Source organism: Trichoplusia ni, chromosome 5, assembly GCF_003590095.1.
Source record: "Trichoplusia ni isolate ovarian cell line Hi5 chromosome 5, tn1, whole genome shotgun sequence".
Classification (NCBI taxonomy): domain Eukaryota; kingdom Metazoa; phylum Arthropoda; class Insecta; order Lepidoptera; family Noctuidae; genus Trichoplusia; species Trichoplusia ni.
The window spans coordinates 9,646,822-9,665,811 of NC_039482.1; the positions used below are offsets into that span (position 1 = coordinate 9,646,822).

An 18,990-nucleotide genomic window follows, 5' to 3' on the forward strand; every position below is an offset into this window, starting at 1 on the left:
TAACTGAATGCAGCTAAGTACCAGTATACCAGTATTTTACAAGGAGCGACTCCCTATCTGATCTCCTCAACCCAGTTACCTGGGCAACACGATACACATTATAGCTTCTTTACCAGTTACGACTGTCAAAGATGAGTTAATGATAGCCGGGATCCACAAATTAATGTGCTTTAGAAAACACAGAGGAGCTTTCCATGAAATAGATGGCCTTCCATCCACGGACCGACTGTATCAAGCGTAGCTTAACTCGTGACCTATCCACTTTTACAGTGGTAGCTTAGTGACAAGCTCCTCTGAAGACCAAGTATCTAGTAATAAAAACTACATGTAGAAAGCAGAAGCAGAAAGAAAAAAGTTAACATAAAAACAATTTTTATTCGATTGACTAACACAATTCTACAAGCAGTGAAAGTTAAAATATAGCAAGCAGTGATAGTAGTTCCATTTGGCAAGGGCATTTGCCAAGAGTTCCATTATAACTAAAGGTAAAAAGGGTCATAAAATCTTATGATCCCGGTTCGTGATAAACTGCGTTATTATGGTTTCGTGCTTTGGTGTCGAAATCGAGGTTTGATACGTGATCAAATTATACCGTAAGCCTAAATATGTTGCACAGAGTCATCTAAAAAGAGGTTTACATTTTAGTAGTTTAAGGTATTAGTTGCAATGACTGACATGGGAACCGACTCACAACCAATTGAATCAAATATACCTATATTTACTCTTTAGCCTACTTAAACATTAAAAACTCTTTCGAACTCACCAATTCCTCCATTCTCCTCCCGACTCCTCAATCTCTCAGCCTCCAACATCTCGCTCTGTCTCTGCATCCTCCTAAACAAGTCCACAATTCCCTTCGGTACTACTCTCTCTGCCACACTTTCCACCACACTCTCCACGACGCTCCCAGCCAAACCAAATATCACTGATAATGCATCGGTCTTAGGAGCTGTGGTCGGGACCACGTCCTTAGCATCATAGTAATCCTCAGGTACCTCGGCCTGGTCTTCGGTATCCAATTCTGTGAATATTGGAACGTCTGAATCCTCAGATTCTGTACTCACATCGATTCTGCTCAAATTCTTTCTGTTATTTTTTTCTGGTTTTATAGTAGTTGTTGATTCAAAGATTACTTCGGTCGCGTTTCTTAAAGGCGCCAAAGTGCTTTGTGTTTCACTTGCAGATATGTCTGTTGTCGTATCGTATGTTGTTTGTGTGTCGGCCTCAGTTGTCGATATTGTGTATTTGCTTGTATATTTCTCTGTAACGGGAAGGTCACTCGTCGTTTTGCTATCAGAAAAATCCGTTGTGGTGTCTATTTCTTGTGTCGAAGTCGGTAAAGTCGTTGGTCTTAAAGTAGTCGGTGTTCGTTTCGTCGTCGACAGCGGTATCACCGTCAAATCAAGTTCTGCACTACTTTCTACACTTACTGGAGTATTATCAGTTGTACTTATCAGTTCTAAAGGTATAACACTATAATCTAAGGTTGATGTTGTTTCTAATTTGGCATCGGTTTTATTTCTATCATTATTTTCTAGTTTCTTATCGAAATCTTTGACTATGGTGTATCTGTGTGTTTCTTTGTTGAAGTTTTCGTTAGAGTTCCAGGGGACGTTCCCATATTTCTTGTTGTACTTAAGGTTGTATTCTTCATCGAAATCTATGATGGTGTTGTCGAGGTTCTCTTCTCCATACTTGGGCGGCTCCTGGCTGGAGACGATGGACTTTGGTAAGCAGTTCGCTGGGACACTCAGCAGGAGTATGGCACTGATAATGAGCTTCATTTTCTTTCTCCCACGGTGGTACATTTTATATTAGCCATCTGTAACAAAGAAAATTCAGCTTAATGTCATGAAGTCTTAGAGATGTAAAACTCGAACATCATATAAATGTATTAAAAGTTTTACTAAACGTTTTGCTAAGTGAAATTTAAATATGTTACGTAGTTTTTTCCTACGGATTAAAATACACTGCCTTTTTATACTTAACCTAAATAATAATTTCGAAACTAAACAAATAACGAAACAGTAAATGCATAACAAAGTAACGTCCATTGTATTGTTACATAATGAGCACAGTGAGTGCGCACGCGCATCCGACGCTAACGATGGTGCTGGTGTTTCAGGAATTTTAAAATATTCGGAAATGGAAATCTGTTGAAAAATGAAATTTGCCCTAGAATTTAACGCCTTTTTGAAAACAATGAAACAGAGGAAGTGCAAAGTAAAGTAGTAAAGGGAGATAATTTAACAAAATCCCACACTAAGGTATTTGATTCTTCAGTCGCGAGGAGTTCTACAAACTAGTCAACACTTTTAATATTCACTGGTAAAGGTTTTGAGAAACGTCGGTGTGTAGAAAAAACAATTGACACTATTACGAAAACTCTTTTAAAAATGTTATGGATATACATGAACCGAATGCCATGGTACCATCTAAGGAAGTAGCCGCACAGCCTCTGCATGCAAGCCTTAACCAATAGTGCGTGTTGTGTACACAATTAAAGAAACACGAATGACTTTGAAATGTTTATACTGGTTAAACTGGGTTCGAACCTGCAATCACATGCAAACAAATCCGTACATTGACCTACAAGGCCATCACGACATTCGCACGATTACAGAACATTGCAATATTAATATTTTTATGAACAAAACAAACCCAAACGACTAAATATTCATGGACAACGTGTAATATTATGTCATACAAGCAAGATTTTTGGAGTTGTAGGAAAGAGACAGCGCGCTACATTTTATAGTGGCATCTCTTTCACACAACAGTAATTATTCTGCTTTAAGATTTCATAGTAGGCATGCAGTATAAAATTATTAAACCAGCTAATTTCCTTAAATGCTAGGTCAACACGATAATTTTTAAATTTTAATAATTTCAACAGTCACTTATACAGATAATTCAGGTTAAATTATATTCGGTTACTTTGAAAATTGGTGTCATTTGGTCAAACATTAAAGTGTTGAAGTAATTGTTATTATGTAAACATTTTTAAAACTTTTACCCAATTAGGTTGTTATCTAATTAAATGGAAAGTGTTGCTTAGTCACGATACTGCATTTAAATATAAAAACGGTAAGTGTGGAAGAGAATGAGTAAATTCGCTTTTTTGAGAAATTTCAAGTAATTTAGCTAAAGATTTTTTTTTATTTTTTCGTACCCAAAGGGTTAAAACGAAAGCCTATTGTTATTGCTTTTTTGCCTGTCTCTCCGTTTTTTTGCCACCAGGTCGAACTGATGACTTAAATTTTTGGTTGCAATGGTCACCTCTGTAGCGTTTTAAAAATGCCTGGACAACGGCCTATTTGGAACAAAAACATTTAATTTTTTTGAGTGAAAGCTTAAGAGTAAAAAAAGAACATGGGAAATTTTTTTTCATTAAATACACGATGGAGCTCGTGGCAAAAATACAACTGCACAAGTTATTCGATCACAGGTTAAGCTACACTTGAAATGGTCGTCCCGTGAATGGGTATCCATGTCATAACGAGTTCCTCCGTGTTTCAGAAGGCACGTAAAATTATGGTACCAGGCTGTTATTTCCACGCCTTTGACTGTCGACCCCAACATAGTTTGGAAAAGGCTAGGATGATGATTCCCACAGCAATATGCATGTTTGTCTATCAACTCTTTAAACAATTAATTAATTTTAATTCACAATAGTTCATAAATCAGTTACTTGAATGCACCTACACAAAATTTGTCTCAACTTCGTAATTTACGGTCTAAGATTGGGTAACCTAAATCCATAAAATACGATACAAGACCTGTTCAACAATGTGCAGTAATTTAACATACAGCCGCATAGCAAAAACACATATACAATGGCACAGTTAAGAGCCTATAAGACCAAACTTCATTACATAAATTGCAACCTTATTACACGCCATTAAGGTTTCTTTTTAGTATTAGTGTTGTTGGTTATAGTTATGTTTATAGAAATCCCTTCACTTTAAAACAGGTGCAGGCACAGATTATAAAAAAACAGAAGGTCAATCCCATTCAAATGCTGTGTTCCATGTTTGATTGAATCCCGAGACATTACGATGGTTCATTATGTTGATAAACAGGGAAACGGAAAAAGCCTCGTGGAAAGCCCTTCTAGTTATATGATACTTGTTCAATCGTTAATGTCTAAATATAATGTGGTTTAATTGCGGTTCCATGGATGGATTTCTACGCAGGTGCAGAAACCAGGCAGACTAAAAGTGCATTTTTCAAAGATTCCTTCTTTCTTATTTTTTTTAAGATAGCTGACCATTGACAATCGTTAAGAGAAAATATAGTAGGGAAACTAGGATTCCAAAAATTGGTATCTAACCCGCATTATGCTAGCGTGGCTATCAATACTCAACCCTTCCATGTATAAGAAGACGCCTGTGCCCAGTGTGTTTTGAAAACGATATTTTGTAACGATTAATCAAAGTGATTTGACCTGTCACTTCCATTCGAACAACATTTCCGTTATATTTTGTGTTTGCATAAAAGGGAACAAAATATTATTCTACCTTTTAAAGTACTTAATTGATGAACATGATGGCATAGACCTTTTAGAATTAAAAAACATTACCTTATCTCTTTTCAACCCAGTTCAAAAATGAGGAGATTCTCAATTCGTCTGAAGTTTTTTTTTTATTCTTGTTGCCGGACTGGATAAACCGCTTTCATTTAACGTGAAATAATTGTAATTTGGTCCAAAAAGATTTTCAGATAAAATCGGTTGTCTGTTTTTATTGTTAAGACAATATTATATTCTATATGAATAATATGGCAATATTATATTTTAAAAAACTGTTTTTATCATTGTCCAATCTATTGTAACATGAACTGAGTTCTCACGGTGCCTATTGATACTCTTTCGTCCAACCTTGATGGATAGGTCAGGTACGTATTAGATTGTACAAGAATTGTGTATTTGTTGATACTAATATTTATAGGAGGCGATTTATAAATGTCAGGTTCACAATTATGTTATTCTCCTAGGTCGTTTTTTGCTCTATTGAAAAGCGATTGTGATATTTGTTGAATGCTTCTTTTAAACAAGGTGACATATTAAAATAATTAATATATTTAAACATTCTAAAATCCCACGTTTTTAACTGTCACTCCATTTAAATTTTATCACAATCGGTTTTTATAGCTGCAAATTGCATTTTCATCGGGTTTGAAGTTGCCCTAAAAAATTGAGCCTGATAGCTTATCGGGAAGGGCGTCAAAATTGAGTTGCATGAATCCAACTGGAACGACAAACAAACACGAAATTGAGTGTTTAAAAAAGTTGGAAAAAGAATAAGCTTTCTAGGTTGCTTTAGAATCAAAGTACCTACTCAAAAAGAAAATGCAAATGTATCTTAATTAGACAGCGTTCTTTCGTGGAGTTCCTTTGGCCACCTTCCAGCTCCAGCATCAGATCAGCTCTATGTCATGTTATAATAATGCATTATCATTGTACATATGCTGTCAAAATTACATCTCAATCGGAAACCGGGAAGTGGATCAAATTCAATTCATTAGTAAGATCGGATTTCAGACCGACACACTGACAAAACATATAAAATGTAATAGCATAGTCGCAACTAGAGCCATCACCTTAACGTTTTGAAAGTGCCTGGAAAACGGCCTACTTGAAATAAAAACTTTTGATTTTGATTTTGAGTGGATATGGTCATCTCGCCTAACCCACTGTGCGCGATAGGTCGCAGGGTGGTTCCCGGGCAAGACAAACATTTGTGTGCTCTACAAACGCTTATTCTGAATCTAGTTGTCTTTGTGCATGTGTCTTGAATGTCTGTAAAAACCCCGCGACACAAGTATTAAATGTTATATGTCAAAAAAAAACAATTAGTCTTATAATCTTTTAATTTAAAATTATATTTTCACTAAAATTACTAAGCGTCAAGACAATATTTTACTTCATGAATATTTCGACCGATTATTATTAATGTAGAGTCACTTATCTATTCAGCCTTCTAATATTAAAGATCGCAATAAACCTAGTTATTTAAGTAATTAGCAATAAAATCTAAGTACTCTTTGATTGGAACACATTTATTCGCCAAATGTTATGATAATATTAGCCTCAGACTTAACATCATCATTGGCCTAGCTTTTTTCCAACTATGTTGGGTCGGCTACCAGTCTAACCAGTTTCAGCTAAGTACCAGTGTTTTACAAGGAGAGACTGCCTATCTGACCTCCTCAACCCAGTTACCTGGGCAACACTATACCCCTTGGTTAGGCTGGTTGTCAGACTTTTCAAGCTTCTGACTACCTGTAACGACTGTCAAAGATGTAGGAATAACAGCCGGGACCCACAATTTAACGTGCCTTCCAAAACACGGAGGAACTCGTTATGACAAAGATGGTCACCCATCTACGGACCAACCGCGTCAAGCATAGCATATCCTGTGATCGTTTCACTTATGCGGTTATAGCTTAGCCACGAGCTCCTTAACAGTGATGTAATTATGGACTCTATAAAAATATAATCGTAAATCATGATTTTAAAAACGTTATTTACATAATACAAATATAAATCATCACCAGCCTTAATATAATATCTTATTTCATAACATTTTCAAAACCATATTATTTAATTAAAATAAAGATTGGTCTGAATCCGCTTTTCGCAATTGGATTAAAAATGAAACTGTTCCTATTCTCGTAAGCATTTTGCCAACACAATAATTGGAAATTCATTGTATTGACCGTAAGTGTGCAACCTCGTACTGAATTTCCATTTATTGTATTTAAAAAATGCTGAGAATAGTACGAATGGTGCCAATTCATTCATCAGCCATTGTAAATACCAGAAAGGCCCAGGTCAGTTGAAGCCAAAGTCTTATTTTGAGGTCTGTCAGAGGTGCAGATGTCACTCACCAAAGCTCAGAAAACCATTATTTTTATATAAAGGCACTAAGTACCTAAATATTTTTAAAAGTCAAAACTACAATAGTTAGTATTCTCTGTAACCCCACCCAGAAGCGAACCAACGGCTAACCTTTACTAACTTTGATTGTAGAAATGTTCCTCAGGTGGAGGAGCTGGAGTTTCGTTCTTAACGCAATACGCAGAATTTGATATTGTTGTTATTGGCCAACATTAAGCCGTACATACAAACATACAGACGCACAATATGTATGTAATAATAAGGTAATGAGATAGTGGGTGTCTGGTTACCGTATTGGCAACTTTGGTGAAACAACTTTCGAAGTTAAAGTTGTAATAATTAATATATTATTGTCCCTTTGAAGGAGTTTTTATATTTTTTTTTGTCAAGGCTTTGCTGACTGTCAGTCTGTCTGTTACTTAACTGTATGTGATAAGACACGGTAGTTCCACAGTTAAAATTGATAAAGATTATGTATTTGTGTAATAACAACAAATAAAAAATAAGTTATTTGGAAAAAAAAGTAATTATACGGATCCCTAAGGTCACACTGTTATCGCTCATTTTTAATTCTGATGGTCCAATATAATTGCAAACTAAATAGGAGATTTTCGGTTTATTAAATCTTTATTTTATAGCAAGGCTATCTTAGTTATAAAGGTTCATGTAAGTGGCTCAAGAAAACCATATGGTGCGCATCTGGATTCCAATATGCAACATCTTATATAAGGCATAACTACATCCTTTAAAAAATTGAAATCAAATTGAAAAATCGATAAAAACTAAAACTAGCCAATTTCTTTTATTTCAAGTTTTCATTACAACACAATAAAAAAAAATACAAACACAAGTACAAAACATTCTAATCAAAATAAATGATAAGACCATTCTCGAAGAAAGAAACATTACGAACTGTCACCAAAATTATATAAACATCAACTTACAAGCGTCGTTCTATCGATCATGTTCAACACACCCTGCCATGCCCATAACTACATATCATAAATATATTATGCAAAACAACTCGGCCTATTAAGAAAACCCATCAGAATCAAGATTTTTAAAGGTCATGTCTACTTGGAGGCGTCGAATACCTTACATCTGGTAATAATGAGATTTTTTATGTATAATGAAGTGTGTCTATATATGTATGTATTTATATAATGGTTAAATATTGATAAAGATGAGAGTAATTCAGTGAACAGAACAAAATTAGGAATTCATGTGTATTATTGAATGATGCAACGGTTTACTCACGCGTACCTATTTATCATTTAATAATGAACTATTTTCACGATAGTTACTATAAAAATATATGTCGGTAGTTATATTTGTGTTAAAAAATGACAATATTTTTGGGTCTCAATATAAACTTAGCGAAAAAAATATATCTAACTTTCTTTTTTAAACTTAAATGAAACGTTTTTGTACAATCAAATTTAAAAGAGCTAAATTATTTTTTGAAGAAAGGCTAGTGAGCAGTACTTCTTGAATGAATAGATATGTCTTTTAAATACTCTAAAAAAAACGAAGATTTAATTTGAGAAAACCTCTAATACAAAGTATTATTTATTAAGTTTATCATTTGTTGCTAAATCAGCTTTAGATTCAAGGTCAGTATTAAGAAATATTATAATTGTCAAAATAGCTGGATGAATTTATTAGCTTGAATAATTATTAATATATTAAAGACCATGACTCAATCTCTTGGCTGTTGGGCAATTTAATCGATATTTGCGAATATTATTTTTTTGGCACTATCTTTTGTAACCAATCTGCGTGCGAAAATATGCGTCTAAACATGATTGAATATTTATTTCTGTGCTTATAATATTTATTTATTTACACTTTTTATACAATGTAAATGTACAATGGCGGACTTAATGCCGGAGACATTCTCTACCAGTCAACCAAAGGATGATGCAGAGATATCAAGAGGTAGGTGTATTGCTATAATATCTTGCATGCAATGTATGTACACTATGATGAAAAAAAAATAAGGCTTATATTCATTTGAGTATAATCATCACTCATGTATAATATTAATTTACTCCAGTGTTTATGGTTAAAATAATGAAGTCAAAATCTTCTATTCAGTCTTCATAGACTGTAGGTATAGAAGATATTTTCGGAACGGTTTTCTTTTAAAAAGATCCTTACAACAACTAAAAAGACATAAGTCCAAACTCTGTTATCTATATTTTTAATGAAATTTATGCCTCAAACATTTTAAAATATTTTTGCTTGAGGTACCTATAAAACAATCACTTTAACACAAACACCAGCCCACACACTATCAATAACTTCCTACCACTTTCAAAATCTAAACCTGACCTCTACATTCGTTTACCTTATTTCAATAACTAAATAAACAACAACTTGTCACGTGCCTTTCAAAACAAACAATTTCGTAAGTGACCTTGACCTTTCGCTCTCTAACTCTACATGGTCAATCGACCAGGTCAGATCTGGTAACAATTGATTGAAACACCAGTACTATGAGATTTAAAAGTCGGTCTGTTAAATTGTGCAAGCAAGACGGCGATAGAGCAGGGTAGAGCGCTGTCTCTTTCCCACAATGGTCATTGTACGAGTCGAGTATTGTGTACGCATGTAAGCTTATTACCTAACTATGATTATTGCTTTGAAAACTTGCTGTGTCATTATGAATGTGATTTTTTTTGAAGCCATAAAGATCAATGTTCTTGCGTAAATCTATTTTTGATAGTAGATGGATCCTTAGAAATAATGAACATTAACAGTGTATCAAGAATTTAATTCTGGCGAAGACTATTTATTTATTTACAAAGGCTCTTAATTAAGTTGTTACAAAACAGGTCAAGTGCTAGTCGGACTTGTCGCACAAAGAAACGCTACGTATATTGCCACCCACAAATTTATTTATCACCCTCCACGAAAGTTACCGTAACAACCGTTGCTTAACCTCGAACTTTCATTTTTTTGTATTTGTTGTTATAGAAGCAGCAGAAATAAAAACTACTTTTAAGGAAGGATGGACAGACATATGGACGGACAGCGTAGCCCGTCCAAAAAATAATCTTAAAAATCACCATTGTTAAGCATCTGATCCGTCTTATACATCAAAGTCCATAAAAGAAATTATTTATAGAGTTTAATGACACAGACAAAGCTTAAATACTTGAAATCCTTCAAAATGGCCACGACAAGAACATAAAAACTGCATTCAAAGAAAAGATTACAACACCAAACAATTAAAAAACATCCTCTTAATAGTCTTTCAAATCGTGCGACGGTGATCAACTCTCATTGCATTTTGGTGCCATCAGTTATAATTCTGGGTTTGTTCTTGACCCCTTATTGCTTCAACCAGTTTCTTGGGACCACTTATACTGAGACTGTTGTAGTCGTGTGAGAGGACGGCGATATAAATGACGTAGAGTGGCATTTTGCTTCCACACCTTCAATAATGTTACTTAAGGATATAGTGGTAAGGGGTCTGGTCTGATAACGTACGTCATTTGATTGGATATGATTTATCGAAACGCTGAAAATTTTTGCGCTGAACACTTTTTCACAAGTATTGTGGGGCAAGTTCGATCAGAATGCACTATCGATTCCAAAAAATACAAATATGCAAAATCAATGAACTACCCTTCAGCTCATATATTTGTTATCTGTGGACTTCCCATGTAGCATTTACTTTAACATGCATATACATACGAGTATATTTAATTATGTCCGACGTATCCCCACGCAATATGGATCCAGGACCGCGCAGTACCTATGCAACGTAGATCAAAGGTGTCTAGTTTCCAAAACTGCAACACTCTTACTAGAAGTGGTTGTATTTCTCCAGGATGTTTCATCAGAGAGCTTTTATAGTTTGTTTTTAAGCAGCGTAAATACTTAATACTTAATACGTAATACTTTTCTATACCGCTGACAGAAGCGTCGTGATGCCGTATACAGCGTGACACCTGCAGGCGACATATTATATAGCTAATATATACGTCGAAGGTATTATATGAAACCTTACAGCTCTTTGGTTCACAGGTAATTTCGATATGAATGCACTTTCGATTGTTAGTTCCTCGTATTAGAATATCTGTGTTTTGTTGACGTTTCACACGACAGTTATTGCATGTTTGTTTTCTTGTTAATGCATACTTGTAGATTGTGTGAAAGAACGAAATATATACTGAGATCTTAAGGGGCGGTACAATCTGGCGGAAAATAAGCGTATAATCGGTCGAGTAAGGCCTAAACAGACGATGTATGACAAAACATTCAAAATCAAAATCAATATCAAAAAGTTTTTATTTCAAATAGGCCGTATCTCAGGCACTTTTAAAACGTTATATTACTGACTCTAGTTGCACGGTTCCAAAGTGTCATTCTTATGGAGAAGAACCGGCAAGAAACTCCATATTCATTCACTCCATTCAATCACTTAACCGATTACCTTTAAAGCCTGTATCGTCTATTATTAGCGATAATACGCGATGCATTCTCCGATATTTGAAGAACACGTCTTATTCTTTAACGGCACGGATTGCCGAGTGCTTGAGATCACCACGCCAAACCCCCTAAACGCGACGTGTAACGATTTCGATCCCCGAGTAGGACAATCATTTGTGCGACTCACGAATGCTTGTCCTGAGTCTGGGTGTCTTTCTGCCACCAGGAAAATTGCTTACTGTGGGAGTCGTTATTTTTAACAAAGAAAAAACAAACATTAAATTCCTCTATGCGGGAGTCATTTTAATAAAAAAGAAGTAACTATTTTTACATGTAACGAGGGTCAATCAGCTTTCTCTCTCAAGAATATAGTAGGGGGAACTGTTTCCCTAATTACAATGCCGCTCCCATTAAGACAGCTGCACATCTGCCGGCTCTTATCTCCACCGTGCGAATAACAAAACAATGTTAATACATGATCATGTTCCGTGAAAACTTTCCAGGTCAACTCACATAATGACTGACTGATCTTCAGGTCACTTTAGAAGTGACAAGTGAGTGTATTTTTTTCTTTTTTATTGTTCTTTTGTTTATGTTTTTTTTTCTTTATCTAATGTCTCTTAAGAAAACACTTCATATTGCTAATTTTGATGAAGGCAAAGATCAGAAGAAAGATCCTAATATAAAATCTTAGTTTTAAAACAAGAAGACCTAGGCACATTAATCAGGTACATTATGATTTTCTTTATTTTTCTTGTTTTTATTAATGTTCTGTTCATCTTTGCTTAAGGCATCTTAAGAGAACACCATGTAACAAAGATAGATTTCCTAATGCTACTTTTGGAAAAGGATTGACGAATAGACCTTTAAAAGCGTTTTGAAACATGTAAAAGGTGTAGGTATTAAATCCTTATAGCCATACAATGTCATTAAAAATACCTAACTGTTTCGCACAAAAGATTTATAATCTAAAACAGGTACAAATGGTACATAAAAGGAAATCTTTTTTGAGTTTTTAATAGATTTTATATTTTCTTTACATCTGACTTGAACTTTAAAGATTATTGTGAAAACATTGTACGTTTCATTTAGCAACAAACAGTAAAAACACACCTATGGCCATTGACCCAGAATGGAGCTTAATGTAATGTTTATTGAAGTAATAGAGGCTTGTGCCGCGACTTTGCCTGCAAATGGTAATGCGAGACAGGTTGTATCGCATTAGATGGATAGCCTTGTACAACATTGACTAAGCATTTGTGTAACTCGGAGTTTGTCAAGTGTTTATAAACGGTTTTTTTCTTGTAGATAAGATCTTTTAATACTGCCGCTCTTCTGTCTATGTTTTAAAAAAACTTGTCAAGTGCGAATTCATTAGACAGAGGGTTTGTTACAAATAGGCTGAAAAAAAAACAACATATCAAGTCGAATCAACGTCCATCTATTCAAACTACCAGCACTTTTTGAACTTCATACATATTCTTTTACATATACCGCTCCCCGGATCGCACACCCTTCACCGTTTCCTAAGTGCTCCGACTGCACACGTTTATAATGTTGCACACGTTTGTAACGTTGGTATACTTTAGGATACCTAAATGTCGATGAAAGTAGATTTAAAGTGCGGAAGTCTATTGTCCCAGATGCCCAGTTGTTAGAGTACATGGAAACGTTTTAAAGTAACACGTACATGTAAAAGCAAACGACGTGTGGTTGTAAATAGAATTGTGTCAGTAAATAAACAAAAATACTTGGTAACTTTATTTTTTTTAATTATTAAGAATTAAAGGAATCTGGGATTCAGTAAATACTGATACTTGAAAACACAATAGTTGAAAATTGGTTGTTATTTTGAGAGGTAACGTGAATATTGTGCTTATGATGAATAACAAGAAGGTTTGAGTAAGGTACGAATCACTTCGCAGTCTTCTTAATCTCCAAAAGAACGAGCATTTTTGAAGGTTTTTTACAAGAAGAAAAAACAAAAAACGAAATTCCCTTTGTATTTCTTTTCGTCTAAGCCGCTGATCTGATTTCCATGAAACTGTTCGTGTAATTAGCTAAAACCCAAAATTTTAAGATTGCATTATTTTGTAACAAATCAGGAATACTTACGGGTGGATCCGGCTTCAAATGCTAGTCTATTCAAATCTCTACATATCGAACCTCTGAGCATTACTTAGCATTGCATTACAATGTTACCACACGCACAGACATTTACACATTTTCTGGTATGTTGCTAACTTGTATGCGAATGAGAACCATTTACAAACTTATCGAGAATTATGCGTGTCAACTTAATCTATACAAAGGGTGTTTTTTAAGATCGTTTAAATTTATCAAGCTTACACGTAATTATACTAAAATTATAAACGTGTTTTTGTATGTTTGTTCCTCTTTCACGCCCGTGAGAGCATTTTCGATTTTTAGTGGGCGCGCTTTCGGGTAACAAATTGTGGTAAAGATACATTACTAATTAGTTTTGGTCTGTTTGTTTACTGCGGCTTTTAAAGAGATATCTTGAGAGTTTTGAAAATAGAATATTAATAATTGCAATTTTGTTATTTCTATTGTAACAAATTCGAAGTTTTCGTCTCTCTCTGTAGAAAGATTAGGATAAAATTATAAGGGCTGTAGCCAAGTTATATATCTACTATCGTAGCTTTTATAGAAACGCAACGCTCTAAAGTTAGGGTATAATATTTCGGTTGGTTAAGTCATTTTTATACATTTTAGCATTTCCTGTCAACGATTACAACTTTAGAAATATTATGTATCAAGAAATGCTTGATCATTTTACTTTTCCAAGTAATTTCGTTTTTGACAAGGTCTACTACATTCCGATTGAAGTAATTGTTTGAGTTTATTCTGTCTCTGCCCTTCGTGTTTTTCCGTCACCTTTCGGCAGCTTTCGTGTTGATTAAAATCCCTTTATGGAAAGATTTCGCATGTTGTTGCTATGCGATACATTATGTAAGTTATAAACCAGTTTGACAAGTGAAAACTCGTATTGGGATGGTGACCAACGGCTTCGATTGATTGCGAATTTATACCGAACTTATTTTGACCGCGGCCTCTTTTGCATGGCAATGTTTAAGTTAAATTTTTAAATGATATCAATTAGAATCTCAATCTCAATATTATAAGCGTAAAAGTTTGTACGTATTTGGGTGTTGGTTAGTCTTTCAGGCAAAAACCAATGGACGGTGTTAGACGAAACTTGGTACGCAGATAGTTTATAACTAGGATTAACATAATATATAGGATATTTTTATCCAGATTTTATATTCCCGTGCAGTGGGATCATTTTCGTTTTGCAGTGGCAAATAACTAGTTGCACGATAATTAATCTAATTTTTCAATATCAGGTAACACAAATTATCATCTTGACAGCAGCAATGGTTCACATCGCTTTCACATTGCGAATTACAAAACAGCGACGAATCTAGTGTCATAGATAATTAAGAATAAGTTTTATATCTAAACCATCTCATAGAGGTGACCATCACGCAACGACGTACCTCATTTAAATAAAAAATATCAACCGGTATTAAACCAGTTTATTTGCTAGGAAACATGTTTGATACTTTTATCTCTTTATAAACTTATTTAAGGACATGTCAGGGTTACGTAAATTGTAATTAATATGCATGAGACTTATTAAGGTTTTTACATGAATCATTTCCTATTGGCTCAAAGTCATTGCTGCCGATGCCAAAATAAGGTTTTAATTGATCGTATTAATTGTAACAAGGTTCTGGTCAAAAAATTGATTCAAACAAAATTTGCACTTGTTTTTTGCTTTTATTGTCGCTAAAAACATATCCAACTATAAACTTTTCTGTAATAATGCGAGTCTTACTAGTTTTTTTTGTCAGTTAATTATTATAGTGGAATTACGACAATCATAATCATAATAGGAATCAAAGCACTGGTTAGTTTTGAAAAAAGTATATTTGTGTCGAATCGTCGTAATTTGCATGGATAATGGTGGTCTATACTCATAATCTCCATACTATTATAAATTAAAAATATATATTAGCTGTCACATAATAATATACAACATAGGCATTGTTTTAGGCGCTATTCAAACATGGGATTTCACTTTAACATTTTAAAGCTTATGCTAAACGAGATAATTTTGATAACCAAATTATTGATAAAATATTTTACGGTTCGATATTTTTTTAAAGAATCATTGTAAAACCTGGTTCAATGTAAGGTTGACATTTTTTAACAATCATTTATTTCATTAATCGAACATTAAACAAGTTTCAACTGAAATAGAAAGTGTGACAAAACGAAAAGAAATACGTCTCCAACCTACCTGAGTATCGGCGAATTATTATTCTAAATTCACCACACATTCATAAGAATAACACTAATTCAACCATGCACAAATAAATTAAATCAAACAGTTTTTTGATTCAAATAATTCACTTTCAATTCACAATTGCCGCGTAAAAATAAAATTATAAATCGCGACGCTGGCTGAATGCAAACTCGCGTTCGGTTCGCGCCAAAACGCGGTAATGTCAGATTGGTGGCGGGAAAGGTCGCGGCAAGATGGCGGGGGCTTAATATTGTTCATAATTCAAACCGGATAAATTATGTTAGGCCGATTACGCTATGTTATGTTCGCAAGTTTTATAAATTTATTCAACTGGTTTTTAAATTGTAACACTCTAGTTTCTCCTGCTTGTGTCGTAATAGTTAAGTGTAAGTGAAATTGATGCTGCGATAAGTTTTGCGATTTCGTTTTGAAGGCGACCAAATAAAGTCTTCAATTCAATTCATTATTCAACAAGAAAAGAGTAGTTTTTGAGACAACTCATTTCATTTTGAAACACATTGAAATTAATGAATTAAAATACCAAAGCACTTTAATTCAAAAAGTTTTTTTGAAGCGAATCGTATTATTAATTCTAAGAAGAATATGCAGACCTTATAAACCTTTATTTTTTTTTGCCGAATTTTTAAGATTAACGTTCTACACAAAGAGAGACAAGGGACAATTTGACAAATGGACGTATTAATTTGTCTTTTTCTATGAAAGACTCCCGAATCCCGCTTTAAAGAATTAAATTGGGTTGTTTCACAAGCATTCAAGTCACATTCACAGACTTACACAATCCTTGATAAAACACCCTACGCGCGAATCGAACCTGCGACACTTCGCTCTGGGTTTGGCGTAGTGACTAGTAGAGCTATACAACCCTGTTATCCGTGCTGTCAAATAAATTAGGCATTTTAATTTCTATAATTTCTTCCTAATAGATAGGAAGTACGGGGGTTACAATTTTTTCCGTTAAAATTATTTATTATTAAAAAAAAAACAATGTTATTTTATGAAATAACAACTACACTGTATTTTGAGACAAAGTAGGGATATTCGCAATTAGATTAATTAGTTAGTGTGAAGGAAATGTGGCAACGGCCATAATAAATCGTTTGCTGGCGATAGTGACGCCACCTGCCGTGATGCATATCAGCTAATGCCAGCGGATGGACAGGATTTATTAATATAATGAAGACTGTAATCAAATAATGTTGTTATTTTTTTATTGGAATTGCTTAAACAGGTAAACTGTGTACAGTTTAAATTGATAGAAATTAGATCGAGGTAGGTACTTGGAGTGAAGGAGTATTTGTATTTAAGAAAAATATTATGTTCACAAAGTAAGCAAAACTCCAATTGACGATAACTAACTAATACCTATTATTTTTATTGAACATCGAAGTGTGTCTATGTATGTATTCAAATTTATGTGCATATTACTAACTGTTGTTCGCGACATTTACACGCATTTTTCACAAAAACTTCGTTTAACCAAGCCATATAAAATAAAAATTAAAATGTGTGTTAATCCAAGGTGACAGCTACTTTCATAACAAATTTCATTGAAATCATGCCAGAAGTTAAGGCGTAAATATTTAACAAAACATAAGGACAAATACAAAGCCTAATTTATTAAAATCGCAATTGAAGATAGACAGTGCGCACTGTTTGAAGCATCTGTGGAAGAATAAAACATCTCTCAATGTCTCAACGATTTCGCAGATTAAAAGTGAAATATTTACTTTAAAACGCAAGGTCTCCCTGATGCATAACATGATAAGCCCTTGCTTGAAACCGCTTTTGTTACTTAACTCCTAGTCTGTGACAAGTATTACAATCTCCTAGCCGTGTAGGAAAGAAACCAGTCATCCCACCAAGTAAGATATGCCGGTGGCAACAATTGGAACTAAAAAGTCCTGAACAAAATTTCAGCAGAATTGACGGTTTTTCGGTAAAGACTACGATACTAGCGCCCCCAGGACATGTTTAGTTAAATTTGTTTATTTTATATTGTTTTAAACGGGATATTAAGTAGAAAATAATGTTTTATTCGGTTCTTTAAAAATAAATGTTACATAGTACTTAATAAGTATGTTTTCGTTAATTGGAAACATTGAAAAAAATATATAATTGTGAACGATTAAGCTATAAAATTATCAATTAAGCTAATTATATAATTATTATAATTAATTATAGGTCATCCATCCATAATCTACATTGGTTTATAGTTTATACCTACATAATTTTGTTTTAAGGATCAAATCCATATTCTCACAATACGATCTCAAGCATAGAAATCTAAATATTACCTTGTTATTTAGATTTCTATGATCTCAAGTCATCAGCGGTAACCGAATATTTGACCACATTAAAGATACTGTAGCAACCACAAACCACGACGTCTGAGATAATTTGTGTAATGCTGAGACTTGAGACCCCGCACGTTCGTAAGACAATTCGAGATTACAAGATACATGCCCGTATGCCACGCCTATGACTCATAATCACTAGGTAAGTAGGGTTTTGGCAAGAGGAACCAGCCAAGTGCAAGTTGGACTGGACACAAGAGTTCTAGAGAGAAATAGGTTTTAGAAAACAATTTGGAAGTAGGTTCCGGAAAAATAGGATTAATGAAATGTTTTTTTTGTTTTTGTTTTTCAAAAGATTTTGCAAGTAAAATTGACTGCGTAATGACCTTACCAATCGTTATGAAATTCGTCTTTTATCTTTATTTTAATTTTGGTATAGCGGGAGCAGAAATACATCATGAGATACTACCATGTGATATACGAGACGAACAGACAGTCGGAACATCCTAGCGATAAAGGGAATCCTTTAAAGCCTTTTTAAACAAAATCCAATGCCGTGCTTTTTTAATTATTGTATTTTAATACCTACCCATCTCAACTTGCACAAATTTATCTACGATCTTCGTAAAGCGGATTCATAATTATATCATCGGCCTAGCCTTTTCCCAACTATGTTGGGGTCGGCTACCAGTCCAACAGGTTTCAGCTGATTACCAGTGTTTTACAAGGAGCGACTGCCTATCTGACCTCCTCAACCCAGTTACCTGGGCAACACGCACCCCTTGGTTAGACTGGCTGTCAGAGTTTTCAAGCTTCTGACTACCTGTAACGTCTGTCAAAGATGTAGGAATAACAGCCGTGCCTTCCGAAACACGGAGGAACTATGACCAAGATGGTCACCCATCTACGGACCAACCGCGTCAAGCACAGCGGATTCATAATTATATACAAGAACTTAATTATTTAGGGCTCTGGATTTGGGTTAGTTGAGTGGATCCCGA

The 18,990-nt window shown here is 34.3% G+C and overlaps 1 protein-coding gene across 2 annotated transcripts in view; it reads right to left on the reverse strand.

Moving 5' to 3' along the window:
• LOC113494410 overlaps positions 1–16,582 on the reverse strand; it is a 31,953-nt gene extending 15,371 nt beyond the window's left edge. Inside the window, exons 1-2 of one of the 2 annotated variants that reach the window (XM_026872731.1) lie at positions 15,669–16,582; positions 764–1,822 (exon numbers count right to left, since the gene is read on the reverse strand). In XM_026872731.1, the coding sequence (XP_026728532.1) occupies positions 764–1,808 (1,045 nt within the window). In that variant the 5' untranslated portion in view covers positions 1,809–1,822; positions 15,669–16,582. Of the gene's footprint in view, positions 1–763; positions 1,863–15,668 lie in introns of those variants that run through there. The other variant, XM_026872732.1, reaches the window with a different exon arrangement.
• Between the last annotated feature and the right edge of the window lie 2,408 nt (positions 16,583–18,990).